At 47.4% G+C, this 22,050-nt stretch overlaps 1 protein-coding gene and 2 long non-coding RNA genes across 5 annotated transcripts; 1 reads left to right on the top strand and 2 right to left on the bottom strand.

Annotated features, from left to right (window-relative positions):
• Positions 1-769: 769 nt before the first annotated feature.
• LOC125758068 (ice-structuring glycoprotein-like) lies at positions 770-20,445 on the top strand. 3 transcript variants are annotated; one of them, XM_049414734.1, is made up of 5 exons: positions 770-857; positions 2,161-2,846; positions 2,979-3,110; positions 19,338-19,975; positions 20,349-20,445. In XM_049414734.1, coding segments are annotated over exons 1-5 (1,461 nt in total). In that variant the 5' UTR covers positions 770-854; the 3' UTR covers positions 20,351-20,445. The 3 variants fall into 3 exon arrangements, with proteins under 3 accessions (XP_049270691.1, XP_049270690.1, XP_049270689.1); XM_049414733.1 differs by having other exon boundaries at positions 2,161-3,110; XM_049414732.1 differs by having other exon boundaries at positions 2,161-3,055; positions 19,178-19,975.
• On the bottom strand, positions 2,483-19,953 carry LOC119390308 (uncharacterized). Its single transcript, XR_007415794.1, has 4 exons — positions 19,857-19,953; positions 3,162-3,365; positions 2,979-3,110; positions 2,483-2,609 (listed from the first exon to the last, which is right to left on the bottom strand). It is a non-coding gene; the product is annotated as an uncharacterized LOC119390308 (long non-coding RNA).
• Positions 18,939-19,590, bottom strand: LOC125758071 (uncharacterized). Its single transcript, XR_007415797.1, has 3 exons — positions 19,470-19,590; positions 19,206-19,337; positions 18,939-19,073 (listed from the first exon to the last, which is right to left on the bottom strand). It is a non-coding gene; the product is annotated as an uncharacterized LOC125758071 (long non-coding RNA).
• Positions 20,446-22,050: the final 1,605 nt, after the last annotated feature.

The following is a 22,050-nucleotide window of genomic DNA, read 5'->3' on the forward strand; positions in this document are numbered from 1 at the left end:
CGAAAGTAAAGTGGATATCCGAAATCCTGACGATATCCGAAATCCTGAAAGAATGAAGTGCATCACATTTCAACAATTATGACTATATTTTATTTTGTTAGTACAAAGAAAATGAACACAGCGCACCGGTGTCACAATGTCAACCACCTCAGTTCAGTGTATTGGGTAAAGCGTACGAAAAACAAGGAAAGTATGAACAACTTGCGACCGCCAATGAATACATTACAGGACACCTAATGTCGACTTTATTCCGTGCGTGGTCTGAAGCAAACACGATGCAGTGACCTATATTTCGTGAAATTTGCAGTACAACTGGCGATAGATTCAGGAGAGGCAGCAAGATTGAAACGAGTACAAAGAGACGATTTAATGTTCTTGAGCAAGAAACAAAACGCATAATTTTCGAAGACATCTTCTGCGACCCTCAATCGTTATGTCGAGCACAATGAGCTGTAAATACTGAATAAAAATGACGGCATTAGCGGCAGTGGTGTCAGAAATGGGGCTTCGTATTCACATTCACGATAGGATGCCTCGTTGTGACGAAATTCAAGAAGCCGGGACACGGCTTTTAGGATGGCGTAGCATAAACGGCGAGAGTTTTCTCAGTACCAGGGACCGCGAAAAGCATTATTCGCGAATCTTCTTTCCTCTGATAAAGTTTCCCTTGTTATTGCGTCCAGTCAGGTACGAAACCGGACGCGCGAAAGGTAAAGGCGTGGTGAGACGCGCTCTTTCCTACACATTCCGTCATTGTTCTTTTTTCAGAATGGCCTTTGTCGAGTATAAAAGCAGGTGCCGCTGCCGCAGAAAGTCAGCAGCTACTGGTACGCCGACAGCTCTCCACTACAACCATGGTAATCCTTGCAGCTTGTTCGGGCTTCTCCCGGGATATTTGCTGAGAGTCGCAATTGACTAGGTGGAGGCGACTGTGTACCAGTTATACATAAATGGTGCCTTTATTACGTTCAGACTCAACAAATGCGAAAATAAGGCTTCTAAGGCCGTAGCTCATGGTGATCTCAAATGACAGGATGTTCAACGTTTATTGAGAGCTTGAGGTAGCATTCACTTGGGCTCTCTAAACATTGCTCCTATGAAATATCCTCAAAAGAAATCAGTTTCATTCGCGTTTACTCTTCATACATTTATTGCAGCTATATATTACAGTGATAAATCATATTATGCAGAAACAGATATGTGGTTTTCAAAGAATGAGTCCTCGCAGAGAAGTGATTTTCAGTTTCCTTAGGATTGGATCTGAAGCATCTTTCTATGGCCTTTATTCAATTGTTTAAGAGCAGTAGCATTTGGCACTTCTTTTAATCATAAAAACTGATCAATTTTGTTATGTCCAGCATTATACATCTGTATCAGGGGCGTAGTCAGAAATTTTTTTCGGGGGGGTTCAACCATACTTTTATGTATGTTCGTGCGTGTGTTTGTATGTGTGCGTGTATATATACACATGGAAAACTGAAAAATTTCGGGGGGGGTTTGAACCCCCCAACCCCCCCCCCCCCCCTTGGCTACGCCCCTGATCTGTATCTATCTTTAACGTGAAGCACGACTTGTGAGACAATATCAGCTGCCTACCAGTATGAACTGCCTCCTGAGCTGCCGGACAGTATGTATCTTGCATTGTTATTCCGCTAAAAAATCGAACACGTGCTGGATAACGTTAAAGAGTTGGTTAGACATTAACTGAAAATCACCAACCGCTGTAAGGAGGCATACCTTTAGGAAACCCTAGTAACGCAGACGGACGGATATTGCCTATGATAAACTGTATCTTGGTTGGTATGGGTATTTCATTACCCTGGAGCAACTTACGAAAAATCAGTGCTGGTAACATCTCAGTAATTTGGAAACAACTTGGATGCATCCACAACAAGAACAGGAACAGGCGATCGTGTATGGCTTAAATTCCGGAAAAAGGCTACGCTCAAACTCCTGCCGTGTATAAAAACATCTGCAAAGGTTAGGATAATCTTGGTCCGACGAAAGCTATATTAAAGCTCTGCGCATGCGTATTAAGAGAGGACTGTCATCGCCCCCTATTTTCATTGTTTATATAAATGTTGCCACAAGAGAATGACACTCGTGCTTTACTTCATGGACGACGAAGCGTACAAGTACCCTTTTGCTTCATGTATTCAGATCCGTGCTTGCGTCCTCCTGGCTCTGGCCACCAGCGCCTTCGCTGGCTATCTCCCAACCTACGGTGTCGGCCATGCCATCACTGGCCTTAGCTATGGCGTTGCTCCAGCTGCCAGCTACGCCATTTCCGCTCCAGCCATCACCCGCACGGTCTCCACCTCCTACCACGCTGCCCCAGTCGTGGCTGCCGCTCCGGCTGTCGCCACTGTCGCCGCTGCCCCAGCTGTCACCAAGGTGTACCAGTCTGCTCCAGTTGTGGCTACTGCCCCAGCCGTCGCTACTGTCGCCGCCGCTCCAGCTGTGTCCCAAGTGACTACCTACGCTCAGGCTGCTCCAGTCGTCGCTGCTGCCCCAGCTGTCACTAGGGTGTACCAGTCTGCTCCAGTTGTGGCTGCTGCCCCAGCCGTCGCTGCTGTCGCCGCTGCCCCGGCTGTGTCCCGCATCACCACCTACACTCAGTCTGCTCCAGTCGTCGCTGCTGCCCCAGCTGTCACTCGGGTGTACCAGTCTGCTCCAGTCGTTGCCGCTGCCCCAGCTGTCGCCACTGTTGCCGCTGCTCCAGCTGTGTCCCGTGTGACCACTTACACCCAGGCTGCTCCAGTCGTCGCTGCCGCCCCAGCTGTCACCCGGGTTTACCAGTCTGCTCCGGTTGTTGCCGCTGCCCCAGCTGTGTCCCGTGTCACCACCTACACTCAGGCTGCTCCAGTCGTCGCTGCCGCCCCAGCTGTCACCCGGGTTTACCAGTCTGCTCCGGTTGTTGCCGCTGCCCCAGCTGTTGCCACTGTTGCCGCTGCCCCAGCTGTGTCCCGTGTCACCACCTACACTCAGGCTGCTCCAGTCGTCGCTGCCGCCCCAGCTGTCACCCGAGTTTACCAGTCTGCTCCAGTTGTTGCTGCTGCTCCAGCTGTTGCCACTGTTGCCGCTGCCCCAGCTGTGTCCCGTGTCACCACCTACACCCAGGCTGCTCCAGTCGTCGCTGCTGCTCCAGCTATTGCTACCACCTTCCACCAGGCTGCTCCAGTTGTGGCTGCTGTTCCAGCTGTCGCCACCTACGCCGCTGCCCCAGCTGTCGCTGCCGTCCACGCCGCTCCAGCTGTTGCCGCTACCACCATCCACCACGCCCCAGCTGTTGCCACCATTGCCCACGCTGCCCCAGCCTTCGCTACCTACCAGACCACTCCAGTCTACGGGTATGGTGTTGGAACCTTGGGCTATGGCGCTGGCAGCTACGCCCTCGGCCACGGCATCGGTGTCTACGGCTTGAACTACGGCTATGGTCTTGGCACTCCCTTCGACTACACCACCCTCCTCCGCAGGAAGAAGTGTGAGTACATATTGTTTCGTAAATTGTAATATTAACCAGCACAAAACAATGCACTATCTGCACGTGCTGACAAGAGCAATAAGAAAACTTTTCAAAAACATGACGGCAAAAATACTTTAATGAGGCACTGACACAAAAATTTTAGCATCGCGTTTTTTTTGCTGCAGTGTGTTTCTTGGGGCCTGTTAGCCATAACACGGCACATCGTTTGCTGCCGTGCTGGCAGATAATTAACTATAGGCTCCTCATTACCAACAAGTCTCAGTTTCGGTTTTAGAGAGCTCCAAAAATGACAAGCCGACGGGAGCGACTATCACCACCTAGCGTGTGCAACGCTCGACCACGTCAGCACACAGAGCTGTGACGCAATTCCTCACGGTACGCATCAAGAAGTCCATTCGAACAGGAAACGGGACAGCAGTGGCGCCAAATACAAAACTTTCAAAACGTGCGCCGCGGCAAAAAGAAAAATGGCGGCTGTGACGTCATCATAAATTGGCTGACTGCAGCGTGGGGACGTGAGAGAAGTAGGGGGATCACCATGGGTTAGTTTTGAGGGGGCGGTGCTCGAGCGCACACGCAAACTTCAAAATTTGCATAAATACCTTCCAAGCTATGTTGGCTGTTGATATTTTGCAGATGATATTCGCATGTTCGAATGAATCGATCCCGCAGGCTATCTCGGCCGCGAATTTTGTATCCGTACCCCTTAAATCAATGCGTAGTCAGTGGAATTTGTGTTACGGTTGCGCTGGCTTCAGTGTATCATATGCTAATCTATTTGCTTTCGTATACTTTATATTCATACCATTGAGAAAGCTCTGAACTTGTGTATATGGGACTGCTCATCACGGTATGTTTATGTTAGCAATAATTACTATGAATTATTTCAGGCATTGTTTTGTCAAAGGTCATTTGATTCTTGTTGTTGATGTTTATACTTTTTGTTTTTCCAGAAATTGTTCCCCTAATGCACGGGATGGACATGTGTACAGATACGCGAGAAGAAGTCGAACATCACCAAGTCATCAAATAAATTTTGTACAAATGCCCGAGGCCTATCTGTATCTTTGACCGTATACACACACGAATCGACACATGAATGCGCACCTCTGACCATGCAGTGCACTTTTCACTCGCGTCCCAAGAGGCGCTGCAGTTTGCACTTGATCACAGCTGTTCTCTGGCATTTTCGCTCACTGTACCTGTTTGTAACAGATTAGTACAGGAATGTGGAAGCGGTTTTCACACGGAAAGGAAGGTATTATAATGAGATGTTGCGGATATGAAAGACCACTGGCTACCGTGCCTCGAGACATTCCAGAAGAAGCTGTCGCTGAAAGCGTCTAAGAGCTTCAAAAGATGTCAGATGCTAGTTGTAGCCAACGGTGATTATTTTGTAGGCCTGTAAAAGTTTTTAAATGTGAAGCATTTCTTAGCGAAGAAAATGCACATTGAGCGTTTCTATCTATCTATCTATCTATCTATCTATCTATCTATCTATCTATCTATCTATCTATCTATCTATCTATCTATCTATCTATCTATCTATCTATCTATCTATCTATCTATCTATCTATCTATCTATCTATCTATCTATCTATCTATCTATCTATCTATCTATCTATCTATCTATCCGCCAACGTCTGGGTGCTCTTGTGATCTACTTAACCTGGTATAGACCAAAATCGGCATGGGAGGGTAAGAGGGCTTCAATAATATACTATCTGCTCACGAGGAAACGGTTTCACGACGTAAGCGACAACGTTTTTCGCCAACGGGAAAAACCTTGTCGCATACGTCGTCAAACCTTCCTCGTGTGGCACATACCCGTTTACAGCGGGTCGTGCTGTATGGGTATGCGCCACAGGTGATTGACAGTTGGTATCTAGCCCGGAGCGGCGAGAACTGACATTGGTAATTTAAATGCTAGAGCGCTAAAAAAACCTGCATCGGCTGCGTTGACCCGACAAATGCAAATGAGGATCTCAGCAGGAATCGAACCCAAGCATTCTGAGTGGCAGTCAGGTATTCACCACAGAGCCACGCTAGGTCTAGAAACTTCTCTTGAAAACACCCTGTGTAGGCGTAATGTTGGTGCAGCGTCAATTATGGTTGTGGTGCTGACTATCTAATTTTATAACAAAGCAATAAGCACTGCATATGTACTTCCACGATGCAGGCGTCATCTCAGGTTAACGTCCATGGTTGCTCGACCCTGGAGGAATACGCTTACGAAAGTTACATATGATATTCACATCGTCGCACCGTAAAGTGCACTTCGTTTCGATAATACGGACGTATGTACTATAACCTGAGTGCACACAGTGTAACAAAGGCACGGAGTAAGAAGTATTGCTCGATGAACAAAAAAGAGCACTTTGCAGACTTCCACCAGTGCTACTTTAGGATGGGGCGGAAATGTGTCGGTACGTTATCCTGGAAGGAGAAGGTAATAACCATCAAAGTTTCTAATGACTCGATGAGGTTGGAAGCGTGGGTTAGTGTCATACCAAGGAAGGATCGAGAGCTGATGCCTCGTGACTACGTCTGCGAGAAGCACTTCTCGGAAAGGAAGTCCCATCATTCTTTGAAAAAAACTCACAGGGTCCCTTATGCATTAGACTAAGACGACTCGAAGGCGAAAGTGATCTTCGTTTTTCTTCAATCGATGTGTCTGTCCTGACCCACACAAGCTTCTGCACCTCACCTTGTTTTGCACTGCCTCCTTGATCGGCCCGCCGATCAAGGACGCCATGCGAAGCGACGGTGTATTGTGACGACGTTACATCATGTGACGTCATCGTGACGTCATGATAACGGCACACATTTTGGCGATGTGTGACGCCATGCTAACGTCGTGCGGAGACGTCATCACGTGATTATGATTTTTTTTATCCCTCATGTTTACGCCGCCGACGAGGGATGCCGACGCCGACGATCAATTTTTGCCTTTGATGAGGCATCTAAAGTTTTGCCTTTAAAATTACCCCTAAACTTTCGAGTTCACGTTATCAAAAATTATGGATTTTGCGTCTGACAAGATATATCACTGAGGTAATTTTCCTGTATGTGACGCCATTGTTTTCGTTAATTTACCGAAAAATATGAAGCCGACGAGAACGCTCCAGAAACGCACCCCCTTGGGCGTAAAGCGCGAACGTTGAATCGGCGCCCAATGCCTTTGAACCGGCGAGCTTCGTCGGCGAGGACGACGCGCGCGTTTTTCGTTCTCCGCTAGCGGACTCTCTCGATTTAGAACGCGTCAGAGCTGTGCCCGATTATATGACTTTATTAGCAGGCCTGAAAGAGCGGCGCAGTTTCGCCTCCAAGAATTCTTTTTCCGTGGTGCGTGGTAAGCCCACGATGGGCACACAACTAAAACGCTTGCAAAAATCACAGTTTCACCACAAGGGCAAAGCAATCAGTGCGATAGCAACAAATTGTTGTGTAATCCGAAGTGAGGTTGGTAGCTAACTGTTTTGTATCCGATCTCGCGTCACTACAAAACGCTGGTGTAAGCGAATACGGCCGCTCCAGGGAAACATGGTCGCCGCATATTCCCTTCGCGCTGAGAACGTAGCACGTAGAAGGGTATACAAGCCGCCCGCTGTGATGGCTTTCCAGATAGCGCGCGCGCCAGCAATCGCGACCGCGCCCTCAGATTCAAAGTTGAAAGTTGCTCCTCACGCGGCAATCACCTCCCTCCCACCTCGTGTCTTTTCATGGTCGTTAAAGACGGGCAGGGCGTTTCCTGTCTGCTTCGACGGCAGGCTTTGCGAGCGGGGTGATGTTTTCGCATGCACCCTCCAAGCGACGGAAATGGGCCGGCCCGTTTGATCTCTGCTTCGGCCGCGTTCGTCGCCCCCACTCGCGCACTTATACCTGCCGTAGAACATACGATGCGCGAGGGGATCTTATCAATTTGGACTTCATACCGGAAGGATATGACCGCAACGGCGACGGCAAAAACCCGTCGAGACTGTCCATATAATTGCTGTCGCAATAAAACACGTCGATCCACCTCGTAATGCTTGGCTCAGAGCCAGGAAATGCAGCCCAGAACTACTCGCAGACTGCTTCGCATGAAGCCGATTCCCACAATGCGTGTAATCTGCCAACTTTTTTTATTGTAATATTTACCTTGAAACAACATTTAGTCATATAATAATGAGAATGTCCAGTCTATTAAATCACGAAGTACTGCGCCATTCAGTGCTGTATTTCGGTATAGAGTTAATATGCGCTTGAACGAACTTGAAGTGACCCCATTAAAACTTTGTTAAAGTGAAAGTTCGCTAAACTGAAACTGCTCTGTTGTTGCTTGTTATCACAAGCTGAAGGAAATATTAGATGTTCAAATAAAATTTCTACTAACTTATTTGCCATGCTGAAAGAAGGGGAAATTTTCGACGGCTCGTTCTTTGTTTGACACAAATTTAATGAAAACCACGAGATAACTAAGCCAACGAAGGTATAGGGGAAGTTAACTGTACTGTTTAAAGTGTATTGTAGTAATTGTAATAGATGTGAAGAAGGTGAAGTGAATGAAAAGTCAACTTGCCGCCGCCAGGGACCGAACCTGCTAACTTCGTATAACGCGCCCGATGCTCTATCAATTGTGCTGCGGTGGCGGTTGTCCTCTCGTCTACTTGGCTGTCATTTCCAAGCGAGTTTATGGTTATTAGTGATCTTGTCAATAGTGCAGTAGTATATTTTACTATACTTGTGCTCTTAAGATACAGCAGTTGCCACGAATCAAGTTACTGTGTCCAATGTCTCATGAACCTACTCCGCCACAACTTTCCTCAGGGCAGAACATAACCTCAGTTTCTCTAAAAGAATACGTGCATCTACACAACACGGTCAGTTTTTTATGCAGAGACATGCGCTTCCGTTTCCTACTGAAGATAGCCAGCACGCGGCTGTAGGGTTTAGGCTGCAGCTGTCGCCGTGGTTATGACTGTGGCTGGCTTCGAAATTACTTAAGCAGCCAATCGACTTCAAGGCCAATCGAAGCTCTGTTTTCGTCGCGTGGTAATGAAGTGCCGTTATCAACGTAAAATCATAGCCACCGTTATTAGCTCCGGTGGCGCGCCTTGGAGGAGCGGATCGCGAATGCCACGGTAAGGCTATGCTAAAAAAATACGGTTTTCCTTGACGAAATGGTCAACATGACTTGGGAGGCGATGGTGATGCCACGTAATGTGTTCGTAGAAGGGAAATGCGCTGTGCACTGAATTTCGTGGCACTTTCATGGGGGACTTACAAAAGCTTCGTACAACTGAATAGTTTGTTTAACTGGCGTTCGTTAAAATGGTATTTTCCTGTATATCTTATGGTTGAATGTAAAGCATTGTACAGTTTGGCATGCGGGTTTAAACGGGTGACCTTTAGCTATAAAAAGATATGCTTCTTAATGAATATTAAATCATGCTGATTTCGTCATTGTAATAAGTTATCTTTCTCCGGTAAGAAACAGCGTTATGGACGCGTGCAAAGGTAAGGCGCCACGGAGGGATGACACGGACGCGCTGAAAGTGTCCCCACTGTTTGCAAGCGATTTCAGCGTCATCATGTAGCTTCTCATTGCGCAGTGATTGAGGATGGAAATCAAATGAGGTATAGTGCAGAAAAAAGAAATTAATACGGCCGTATTTTTTTTTTGCGTTTCAGGTGAATATAACGCGTTGATTGTTTAAAATTCACAAGACGAGACTTCGCGCAAAATGTTCTATTGCAGCCGCTACGTAACAGACATCGGCATCGCGTACATGTAATGGAAGACCAGGAAGCAGCGTTGCGTACATTAATGGCGAAATGCCAGAACCGTCAACAGAGCTGCTGACATTTCGGCGCTCTGTTCTCGTTGATTATATGTTCGGTTTCGCAAAGTCGAGGCGAGACGAAATCGATACAAAGAAAACGGACGAACACTTAAGGTGTTGATGCAGGTTGGCAGGCCAACCGCCTTTTGACTCTGAAGGGTAAAAAGAAAAAAAAAATCTCCGACGATTACGATACTGCCTAATGCGAATTCTGACCGCAGCTTCGTGTTGGGGCGACGCCAACTGTGTTTGAAGTTTTGGCTTTGCGCAGTCACAGCAATGTAACTCGTCACATATTGCCACATAAACTGCCAGCGCTCTAGAGCTACGCGTTTGCTCCCTTTCGTCCTCCTTTCTAGAGCCCGTTTTAAACTCTCTCGGGGCAACTAATACAAGTACACGTGCAAGGTATATACTAGGCCATAAATAATAATTTTTGTGAAGTAGAACAGCGCTCACTACGCATTATTCGTCTTTCTGCGGCTAAGCGAGGTACCCGCTACACATCTATGAGGTATTATGTGCACTTTTTTTGAAGCTGCATACTGCTGATGACAATCAGTTGTGCTTGAGAACTTTGCAGTGGGTGGGAAGCATTAAACCAACCACTCACTCATTGCGCAATTAGCATTGTGTGATGACTGGTTGTTATTTTACTATTCTGCCTTGCTATATTAGGGTAACGCGATTCCTCGTGCGAGATGACGCCTTATAGGGTCTTTTTGCAAACGAGTTTCAAGCACCAGCATGGCTCTGTGGTAGAATGCTCGACAGCCACTGAGAGGGCTCGGGGTTTAAAGCCCATGCGAGCCTGAGTATTCTTTTCTCATTTTATTTTTTAATGTGTATTAGTTACGGCCCGCAGCGGCGATGGCGACGCCCTCATTGCAGGAATGGGCGCCTAAGAGCAGTGCTTCTAAATGTACAACAAGACAACAGGAAACGAACGGAGGGCTTTTGCCAGCGTCGCCAAGATTCACGTTGCACAATTTAACGCATTTCTTAGATATGAATTTCTTTAGCGCTATGTACAGATGCAATTAGCTATTGCGTAACAGTTAAGTAAGGATGTAGGGCAAGAACGGAGGAGCGGAGCTGGAATTTGGGAAAATACTAAGGCAGCTGTGAATTCCTGCAAATGTTGTGTTCCTGTCCATAACTGTGAAGGCACATGAAATGGCATTCAGTATTTACACAGAAAGCATAACTTTTGCTTTCCGGATGTTTGCTTTGGGCATCTGATGTTGCTTTAAGACATTTATCGAACGGGGAATATTTAAAACTCGGACAATATTTAAAGCCCTCTAAGATATTTTAATATATGTGCTAATAACATGCTAGACCATTGCGCACACAATATAAGCGATCGAACGAACATACTGGCAGGTAGAAAAAAACGCCAGGCCTGCGCTGAAACCGCAGCACAGTCACAGCGAAAGCTGCAAGAGCGGCGTTTCTAGAGCCCGTTGTAAGCTTTCTTGGGGCTACAATACAAGTACTCTAGAAAGGTACCCACTACGCCATAAATCGCAATTTTTGTGAAGTTGGGAAGCACCTACTAAGCCATTATTCGTCATTCTGCGGAGAAACGAGGCACCAGCTACACGTCTGTAAGGCATTATGTGCACTTTGTTGAAGCGACGACTGATGACGATGAAGAATTATGGCTCAGCCCTTTGAAATGGGTTGGAAGCTTTGAACGGCCCACCAGTTATGTAATTTGCATTGGGTGACGCCCTGTCGCTATTTCCCTCTCCCGTCATGCTGTATAACATACGTTGACGTGGGAGAGAGGCGGGGGGGGGGGGCGAAGAACTTACTGAGACCCCGAGGAAATGAATTATGCGCTTATGGGCTTCCTTGGCAACCAATACAAGTGAAGTTGCGAGGAACCCACTACGCTATAAATCATTGTAATTTTACTGAGACCCCGAGGAAATGGATCATGCGCTTGTGGGCTTCCTTGGCAACCAGTACAAGTGCACTTGCGAGGAACTCACTACGTTATAAATTATTGTAATTTTACTGAGACCCCGAGGAAATGAATCATGCGCTTATGGGCTTCCTTGGCAACCAATACAAGTGAAGTTGCGAGGAACCCACTACGCTATAAATCATTGTAATTTTACTGAGACCCCGAGGAAATGGATCATGCGCTTGTGGGCTTCCTTGGCAACCAATACAAGTGCACTTGCGAAGAACCCACTACGTTATAAATCATTGTAATTTTTGAGAAGTAGGGCAGCAGGCACTGTGCCATTTTTCGTCATTCTACGGAGAGCCGTGGTACCTGCTAAATGCATGTAAGGCATTATACGCACTTTGTTAATGCTGTGCCTGACGACGAAGAATTATGGCAGAGCCCTTTTTAATGGGTTGGAAGCATTCAACAACCTACTCGTCGCGCAATTCGCATTGTGTGACGCCTGGTTACAGAATTCGCGTTGTGCGACGCTCGGTGCTTATTTTACTCTTCTACCACGCTATATTGCATGTGCTAATGTGGTTCCTTCCCGACATGAAGCCTGTATAGGATCTTTTTGCAAAGCAGCTTCAAGCACCGGCGTGGCTCAGAGGTTGAATACTGGGCTCACGCGCAGAGGGCCCCGATTCGAAGCTGGTTCCATCCTGGAATTTTTTTCTTATTTCGTGTTTTTTCTTATTTCGAGCGATACTGGTTACGGACACCGGCGGCGGCGGCGGCGGCGACAGCGGCGGCGGCGGCGGCGGACAACTACGGCGCCAAAAACGGCCGGTGAAATGATCTCATAACAGCTTTCGCTGTAAAAGGACACGCGTGCTGTGTACACGCTTTCGAAGTTAGCCGTGGAACCGTAAGTTTGACACGGGCACGCCTGGTCTGTAGAAATTTGCACGAGATTTTACTTCTCAAGCTAATTTTGTGCACTCAAATTAGATATTTAGGAAATATTGACAGGAAGTTCATTTTTACCTTGTTGTAATACACTTTAATGTTTGAATCTTTCGAGTGCACTTTTTTCAGTGCAGTCAAATAGGAGATTTGTGGCCGGTTATGTACGTTTAGGCTTTAATTTCTGTAAATGCGCAATAGCCTTTATATAAAATGATCCATACAAGCTCTCCAGATATTTCACACCGCATCTTAAAGGGACCCTGCAGCAACACCTTTCCAAGTAGCCATTGAATGGCTTCACAAAGGAGCTTATTTCCTCACGAATCGACCACTGCAAAAACTTTTAGAATCAGTTGAATACGAGCGCAGTTACAAAGAATTATCGCACGGTTTAATTGCTTTCTCGCTTCTCTCGTCCTGACGAAAGCGCTGGAAGCTAAGCAGGGAAGAGTTGCACAGGCAATCAGTTACGCCACACGCCTCGTGACCTTGAGCACATTTTCTTTTTTCTTTCTTCGAACGCTCGGCCTACTTTCAGTGCCATCGCGCGCGCGTGTGAGCAAGTTACGGCCTCCCGCGGCGGCCGCAGTAACTACCGAGCGCGCCATGTTCAAATCAACCAACGGCGTGGGACCTGTGTCAGTGACGCAGTGATTTTGAGTCAATAGCATCACTTGAAGAGAGAAGAGGAAGTGATTTTTAGCTGACTGTGAGAATTTATAAATCCCAGGCCACGTGTTGCGCTATTCACAATGCACACGAGTTATAGGTGGCGCGCTGTGCGATTTAAGATGGCGCCCGAAGGAGGGCCAACCCGCTTGTTTGCATAGTAACAGATAGGACGTGCGGACGCACGGACCGTGCCACTTTCACCGGATGAGGTCATGAACTGCGCTGAAGTGGTTCAGGCGAAAATACTCGACCAAACCGATAAAAGTGCGAAATGCTCGCTACCTCATTACTCACCACGGTGTGACAGGTTATATTTCAGCTCCGTTACCGCCCATGAACGATGCTTTATGAAATCCTGTGCGCGCTACAGAAAACGTATGAACTGAACATCACTCCAAGTATACGTACCGCGCCTGCCTGTAGGATTTGCCGTAGTAATAGGCCACTAGCGAGTAACGCCATCGTTGCTACACAGGGCCGACGACGGCCTAACGATGGTTTCTAAACATGTTGCTGCGTCATCATTACTTGTGTGGTGATGAAGGCGGAGTGCACAGTACCCTTCTCTCGGGTGCAGGTTTGACGAGCACCTCGAAACGAATGCGCACGCAAGCTCTTCGCAACGACGAAGAATTTCTGAACAACGAAGCCATTCGGACGGGTAATGGTCAAGTTCATTTGGAAACTGAGCGGCGCGGCTTGCGGACGCGATTGCACGTTTCGTTTCGGTTAGCTCGTCTAGCTTGTTGGCAGCATGCGACCACAAAACTTGCACTACGTACATCGCATCAGCAAAGTGATGCTTTTATGTTGATCATAACACTATCGTACATCAAGTACAGTCAAAGTGACTTACGATTGTGAAAAGCTTGCCGTACAGATGGTTAACCAGCAAAGCACTTTAAAGAGAATCGCTGCTGTAGCATCTTCATCGACGCTGTCGCTATTGGTGCTTTCAAAGCCTTCAATGACCAATGAAAAATCATCGTCGTCAAGGTGCATGGTCTCCTTGAATACCACTGTCAAAATCAATCGAAAGAATTTTCACCTCCGAGAGCTGCCTCAACTTCTTCACGTTCAGGGCTCATTTAACACTTTGCTTGCAGTGTGCTGCCACATGGGTACAAAGTAACAAACATGCAGCGTAGCGCTGGCTGTGAAAGCAACATACGGGCGAAGGACGACGTTGATCGCGTGGCTGCCGATCAAATTTCGCCATCTGGGGTCCACGTTACACATATTCCATCAATCAATCAATCACGTTCAATCTCCGTCGTAATGCATCAGCTCAAGACAAGATTGAGCCCGCAACGCGGCCGGTACTTGGTCGTAGTTCACGACAGCCGTAGTTCCCTAACCTGCGTGGCCACAGAAAATTTCGTTGAACTGAAATGTGTACGCTGTGTGCCATCATTGGCAGCACGACTTGCCGAGGGCGCTTCACCAAGTATTTTCACGAAAACTTCGCGTCTCTCAAAAAAGAATCAAATTTATCTTGTCACGAACAGCCCGGTTTGTTCACGGATTAACGAAACATGTAAAGTCGTACCGTTTCTTTCCAACCAACGCGTTGTCAATCGGGCTAGCACAGCCGAACTAGGGAGCGGCCGCCGGTTTGTCGTCTGCTAACCCTCCTCCTTACATCTGCTTTCCGCTTCGTGGCGTGACAGTCTATGGGCATTGCGAGTTCGCGGGTCCTCGGGAGCCTCGACGACCGATCGGCAGCGTTTTCTAACCATGCTTAAAAGCTGTTGCAGGGCCCCTTTAAGAACTTTATGTTAAGTTTGTTGCTTATCATGAAAAAGTAAACGTGGCGGAGTTTGTACCTAGCGGGCATAAAATAAATCGTTTGGATGGTCCACGGGAAATGTTTTAAGATCAGTTGCATTTTCATAACAATATTCAGGAAGATGCTTGAAAATGTCAACTAACCGTACTTACTCGATTATATATCCAGCACGCGTATAGGTCCACCCCTATATATTGTACTCTCCATGAAGTAAAGAAGATTATTCGGATATAGGCTTATCTATATTTTTTTGAGAAGTGGAAAAATTGGAGTAAGGCACACCTTTGCCTACAGTACGCACGCACATAGGCCTGCGCACGGGTGGGGCAGGGGGACGGCCGCCCCACCCTATTCCCCTAACAGGGGGGCGCTGCGACGAACCTTCGCTCCCCCCCCCCTGAAGGGGAACCCTGCGCAGGCCTATGCGCACGCACGAAACCTAGCTATGACGTGTTAGAAAGACCGCGCGAAAAGGCATGGCCGTTAAGATCCGTATATTATAAATGTTACGTATTTGCTAAACGAAGGAGTTGTCAAGACTGCCTGGCGATGGCTACCCCCTGTCCTCTTCGTTGTTAGGATGTGAAAAACAAGGTAACAAGAATGTTATATATATATATATATATATATATATATATATATATATATATATATATATATATATATATATAATCCTACATCGGGTATGCTCAAAAGCTCTCTTTTGAACAAAGCAGGTATAAAATCGCAGTAATTTTTGCAATGTAGTCCGCTCAATATTTATCACAAATATTAGTCTCTTGAAACGAGGTTTAAGCCCTTTCATTGTTTGGCATTCATCCGTTCCTTACTACTTAAACAATATCTGGATTCATTTATATTCATTAGTTGTTGTTGTTTTCTTCCCACTCCTCCAATAGCCTCAATGAGGCTGCAGAATGTAAAACAAAACAAAAAAATGTAGTAACGACAATATTTACTGCCCTACATATATTATTCTAAAGGAGAAAACCTTATCAAAACGTAGTAAAGGCGTTAAGGGGCGGTGATTGCTGCATTTAATGCCTTTCTCAAGTTTTTTAAAGAGTTTGATACTACACGGACACACGGCGACAAAAATTTACGGGGATCGCGGGCTCCGCGCTCTACGGCCACTGTGAATTTCTGGTCCACTAATTCATGACGCTTCCTGATCTTCGCATAACCGTAGAGGGTGCAAAAACTACTGCAGGTGGAGACTCTTACTCATGAATATATTCCCATGCCAAGCATGAATTCAGCAGAGATGTAAGGATGTAAGTTGCAAAGATGGAGCCGGGAAAGGGGGCTCGGGAGAGCTCGCCATGCCCTTGTTCCCTCCTGACCGCATTACTTTGCAGCCCCAACTAGTTCTGCACTTTGTCCAAGGTATCCAGTATAAGGCCGAAATAAAATTTACACAAACTTCCACATTTTTATCGCAACAACAACGTATCTATTTGGTGTACTTCTGCGACAACGTGGAAGCTAGTCCGGATTGTCTCCCCCGCCCCCGGTCGATACGGGCTGACGTAGACCGCATTGCTGAGCAGCGTGATAGCCGTGCGTTCGCCAACGTGCGCGCGACTTCATCTTTCCGTCTCTACAAGGGGCCCAGCTAGGGGGGAGTCTCGGTGGCTTGAAAACCTCCCTACCCCTGAAATTTTTGCATTTCATAAGGGTTTAGAAAATGGGTATGGAATTGCGGTATATGCGCGCACACACAAACTTGTCCCCGCCACCCCCTCATGACACGACAAAGGTTTCCGGCCACGCCACTAGGCCGGTGCTCACAAAAACGTCTCACGGCAAAAAAATTCGTAAAAGGATGTTTCAGCCACCGAACGATGCTGGATATATGATCAGCGAAGGTGGCTCAACAATGGGAAAACGCATTTATGAAAGAGAATTTTGGGGAATTCGGCTCCTCGTCTTTGCAGGCGGGCCCTAGCTGCGTTTCGTTTTGGGGCCTCGATGCGCACCAGCTTGCTGGCGTGGGAGGATGTACTCGCGCATCGGTTGACACGACAATGAACCTTGGAAACGATTCATTTGATCAGCATATATAATTAAATAACTACTAAATGCGCCAGACTAGAAGTTCAATGCAGCCAGAAGTTAGTCTTAGAGCTTATCTGAAATTGTCGTTGCCAGACAGGGTACTGAAGTAGCCAATTTGGCGCGAGATATCCAACAGCTGTCACCCTGCGCTGATGCTTTAGCGATATTTGCCGCGGCGACAGTAACTGAAAAAAGGAACGAATTAGCAGACTCCTTAAAGCAGCATTAACGACCCTTCACGGTGGTCTAGTGGTTAAGGTGCTCGACTGCTGACCCGACGGTCGCAGTCGAGCACACCGGGCCCATGCCCCCCCCACCGAATTTTTTTCCCATAGGATACAGAGCCCAAAATGGCACTCGGCCCCACTTATCTGCCCAGACCCAATGTCGGATGAAGGAGGTGCAACCACCCTAAAATGATTTCTGCCTACGCCACTGCAACAATTATTATTAATTAGGCAGCACTAACGGAAAGAATGGCACGTACTAAATCACACTTGGATGTAAGACTCAACTTCTTTTTATTTAAGAGCGAACACGCTGGGCCGGCGCCGCAATGTCAACCGCATTACCATTTCAACGTTGAGCCTAATGTCTGCTAAAAAGAAGGAAAGTGTGAAAAACTTGTGACCATCAATAGATACATCATAGAACGCCTAAAGTCGAATGTATTCCGTGCGCGTTTTGAAGCAAAAATAATGCAGTGACCTATATTGCGCGAAACTTGTAGGCGCAACTAGACTGGGGAGATGCCCCCAAGCTTTAAGCGTCTATAGAGAGACGATGTCATATCCTTGAGCAAAAAAAAACATTTAAAAATTTTGAAGGCATCTTGTGTGACCCTTGATTGTTATGTCGAGCATAGTGAGCTGCAAGACAGAATACAAATGACGGCATTAGTGAAAGCGGTGTCGTAGAAAAATGTGGCATGATAGGGCTGCTCGTTGTTACGAAATTCAACAGGACACGGCCTTCAGGATGACCCAACATCTGTGGCGAGAGTTTCCTCAGTACCATTGACCGCGCAAGAGCATTATTCGCGAATCTTTCCCCTGATAATGTTTCCCTTGTTATTGCGTCCAGTCAGGTACGAAACCGGACGTGCGAAAGTCAAAGGCGCGGTGAACGCTGTCTTTCCTACACATTCCGTCATTGTTCTTTTTCCAGAATGGCCTTTGTCGAGTATAAAAGCAAGTGTCCCAGCTGCAGAAAGTCAGCAGCTACTGGTACGCCGACAGCTCTCCACTGCAACCATGGTAATCCTTGTAGTTTGTTTGAGCTTCTCAAGGGATATTTGTTAAGAGTCATAATTGACTGAGTGGACTCGATGGTGTGCGGTTGTGTTATATATGGTTCCTTTATTACGTTCAGACCAAACAAATATCAAAATAAGACTACAAATTAAGGCGTGTTGGTAGACTGAAATGAAAGGCAATTTAACTTTTATTGACAGCGTTAGGTAGCTTTCACGCAGGCTCTTTAACGCCAGTCGCAATTATGGCTGTAAGGAAGGATACAGTTAGAAAATAGTTGCGACCTTTACGGCAGTATATTATCTGTGATGGATTGTATCATGGAAGGTATGGGTCTCTACGGGCCCTTGAGCATCCTCAGAAGAGTCACTGTTGTTCAGAACATATACGGTAATTTAGAAGCCATACGACGCCTCCGCAATAAGAACAAGAACAGTGTGGTGTGCTTGGCTTAAATGCAAGAAAAATGGTCATGTTAATATCCTAGCCACGTATAAAAACGTCTGCGGAGTTTTGGATGATATTGGTGACGCTAAAGTTTTATTCAAGCTACATGGATGTCCATTAGGAGGGACGTTGCTGCCCCCTCCGTTCTGTGTTCATATAGACGTTACCATAAGAGAACAACCCTTGTGCTTTGCTTAAAAGGCGACAATACCTAAATAGTACGCTTTTGCTACACCTGTGTTCAGATCCGTGCTTGCGTCCTCCTGGCTCTGGTCTCCAGCACTCTCGCTGGCTACCTCCCAACCTACGGTGTCGGTCATGCCGTCACTGGCCTTAGCTATGGCGTTGGTCCAGCTGCCAGCTACGCCATTTCCGCTCCAGCCATCACCCGCACCGTCTCGACTTCCTACCATGCTGCCCCAGTCGTGGCTGCCGCTCCAGCTGTGGCCACTGTCGCTGCTGCCCCAGCTGTGACCAAGGTGTACCAGTCTGCTCCAGTTGTGGCTGCTGCCCCAGCCGTCGCTACTGTTGCCGCTGCCCCAGTTGTGTCCCAAGTGACCACCTATGCTCAGGTTGCTCCAGTCGTCGCTGCCGCCCCAGCTGTCGCTAGGGTTTACCAGTCGGCTCCAGTTGTTGCTGCTGCCCCAGCTGTGTCCCGCATCGACACCTACACCCAGGCTGCTCCAGTCGTCGCTGCTGCCCCAGCTGTCACCCGAGTTTACCAGTCTGCTCCAGTTGTTGCCGCTGCTCCCGCTGTTGCCACTGTTGCCACTGCCCCAGCTGTGTCCCGCGTCACCACCTACACTCAGGCTGCTCCAGTCGTCGCTGCCGCCCCATCTGTCACCCGGGTTTACCAGTCTGCTCCAGTTGTTGCTGCTGCTCCAGCTGTTGCCACTGTTGCCGCTGCCCCAGCTCTGTCCCGCGTCACCACCTACACCCAGGCTGCTCCAGTCATCGCTGCTGCCCCAGCTGTCACCCGGGTTTACCAGTCTGCTCCAGTTGTTGCCGCTGCTCCAGCTGTTGCCACTGTTGCTGCTGCCCCAGCTGTGTCCCGCGTCACCACCTACACTCAGGCTGCTCCAGTCGTCGCTGCCGCCCCAGCTGTCACCCGGGTTTACCAGTCTGCTCCAGTAGTTGCCGCTGCTCCAGCTGTTGCCACTGTTGCCGCTGCCCCAGCTGTGTCCCGCGTCACCACCTACACCCAGTCTGCTCCAGTCGTCGCTGCTGCTCCAGCTGCTGCTACCACCTTCCACCAGGCTGCTCCAGTTGTAGCTGCTGCTCCAGCTGTTGCCACCTACGCCGCAGCCCCAGCTGTCGCTGCCATCCACGCCGCTCCAGCTGTTGCTACCACCACCGTCCACCACGCACCAGCTGTTGCTACCATTGCCCACGCTGCCCCAGCCTTCGCTACCTACCAGACCACTCCAGTCTATGGCTATGGTGTTGGAACCCTGGGCTATGGCGCTGGAAGCTACGCCCTCGGCCACGGCATCGGTGTCTACGGCCTGAACTACGGCTATGGTCTTGGCACTCCCTTCGACTACACCGCACTCCTCCGCAGGAAGAAGTGTGAGTACATATTGTCTGTTATAATCCAATATGAAATGGGTGATAGCAGTGCGCCGAAGGCTACGTGCGCGTTCACAAAAAAATGGGTCTCTAAGACATGACGGAAAGAGAAATATAATGAATACTTCGTTATTCAGCTTTCTGCGTTATGGTAGTGCTGGCTGCGATGTATCATATGCTACTGAGTTTTGCCCTCGTGTACATTATTCGCCATTCATTTCGCGTTCTTACACTTGGGAAAGCTCTGAACTTGAGTATATATTGCTGCCCGTTACTGTAAGTTAGCATAGCTTGCTATATATTGATACAGGTATTATATTAAATGTCTTGGTTGTGTCTTGCTATTAATGTTCACCTCTCTTTTTTTTTTCAGAAATCGCTCTCCTAATGTACAGGATGAACATGTGTACAGATACCTGAGAATTCGAACGTCATCAAATCACCGAATAAATTTTGTACAAATGCCCGAAACCTGTATATTTATTGCGTACCATCAGCTCACATTATAGATATAAAAACTGGCGCCGTTGGCCACGTGGCGAAGTTTTTATTGGTGTCTCAACCGTCGCTTCGGTTGCCATTTTGTGACGGCTGTTGTCTGGCAGTTTCATGCAGTGTACCAGTGTGTTGTGGATGAGGGGGGGGGGGGGAGCGGTTCAAAACGCCACAGAAATTTGCAAATTGCAGTTTTTTAATATTTTCACGGGCACGAAAAACAGATATTACCATAATATTTGGCATGTTTCTGGCCTCCTTCCCAGCAAACAGGAAGAGCAAACCTGGAGAGGAACATACAGCAATTTTATGGTTGATTTTTTGAACGTTGAAAGTGTCTCACTTTGCTACAACCAGTGGGAACATTAGCCGTTATCTGCATGAAATACGCACGTGGTTTACTTCGCGTTCACCAACACAATCTTCGGGAGCCCATCGCCCTCACGAACAACAATAAATCCAGAGAGATGCCGCAGCTGCCTCCTTCTCAAGGCCGCCATAATCTAAGCAGCTTCACTCTTTCGATTTTCTCGCACATTGGATACGTTACATTAAAGTGGAGTTGGGCGAAAACTAAATGAAATTTAAATTGAAAAAAAAATATCTATGCCCTGTCTGCATTGCGTAAGTATCGCAGGCCAAAATCGGTAAATTAGATGAAAGAACAGGATGATTTTCAGTTGCCGCTCTTCTTTCCAGCAGGTGTTGTTTTTGCAGCAGAGCTAACTTACTTTCTCTTCCCTTCTTTCTTCGCCGGCGGCTGCATTTTCGAAGGAGGCGAATGTGTTGGAGGCCCGTCTACTTAGACTTTAGGTGCACGTTAAAGAACCCCAGGTGGTCGACATTTCCGCAGCCCTCCACTATGGGGTCTTTCATTATTATACCGTGGTTTTGCGACGCTAAACCCCAGATATTATTAATATTACTTCTTTCTTCGCAGCAGTTGCAGTATTTGTTTTGTTCGCTTCCTTCGCTAACAGCACTCTGTCAAGTGAAGAGCGTGACACTCACTTCCGAATTTGTTGCTCTCTCTCTCTCTCTTCAAGGCAGACCAATCACGTAAATGTTTAGGATAACAGTAGTGGACATCTGGCGGCTCATGTTGGCTAAAAAACAAACCACTACGGTTTTATGTTTAGAAGTTAGAGGGCTCTAAGCGCGAAAATATTGCCTTCAGAGCCATTTACATTCTCCAGCAAAATATTTTTTCCGTACAACGGGCGCATAAAAAAGACTTAAACTTCGTTCAATAAAAAATTGGCAGAAAACTGTTCTAACTAAATGCTTGCATGAACGCGGAATATTAAGAAAATCGCCCATCGCAGTGCCAAAAAAGCTTTGCGGGCAGAAAACCGTGCCTTCCTGAGCGCATTCCTGTTCACCAAAGCCATCTACTGAATTTTTAGTTCTGTTCAAGGAATACCTATCATGTGAATTTTTAGAACTGTGGCGGTAAACGTGTGGCGACGCGTGGAGGTTAAAGGGACTCTAAAGGCAAATATTAAGTCAACGTTGAATGTTGAAATAACGGTCCAGAAACGTCGTACCTTTGTGCCAAGGAAGTGCTTATTTTGAAACAG

Source organism: Rhipicephalus sanguineus, chromosome 4 (assembly GCF_013339695.2).
Source record: "Rhipicephalus sanguineus isolate Rsan-2018 chromosome 4, BIME_Rsan_1.4, whole genome shotgun sequence".
Taxonomy (NCBI): domain Eukaryota; kingdom Metazoa; phylum Arthropoda; class Arachnida; order Ixodida; family Ixodidae; genus Rhipicephalus; species Rhipicephalus sanguineus.

What these genes read in the sequence shown, in the direction of transcription:
- LOC125758068 (XM_049414732.1), top strand. An exon ending in GTCTGCTCCAGTTGTTGCTG is followed by an intron (nt 3,056 to 19,177) that starts CTGCTCCAGCTG and finishes CCACTGTTGCCA; the next exon opens with CTGCCCCAGCTGTGTCCCGC.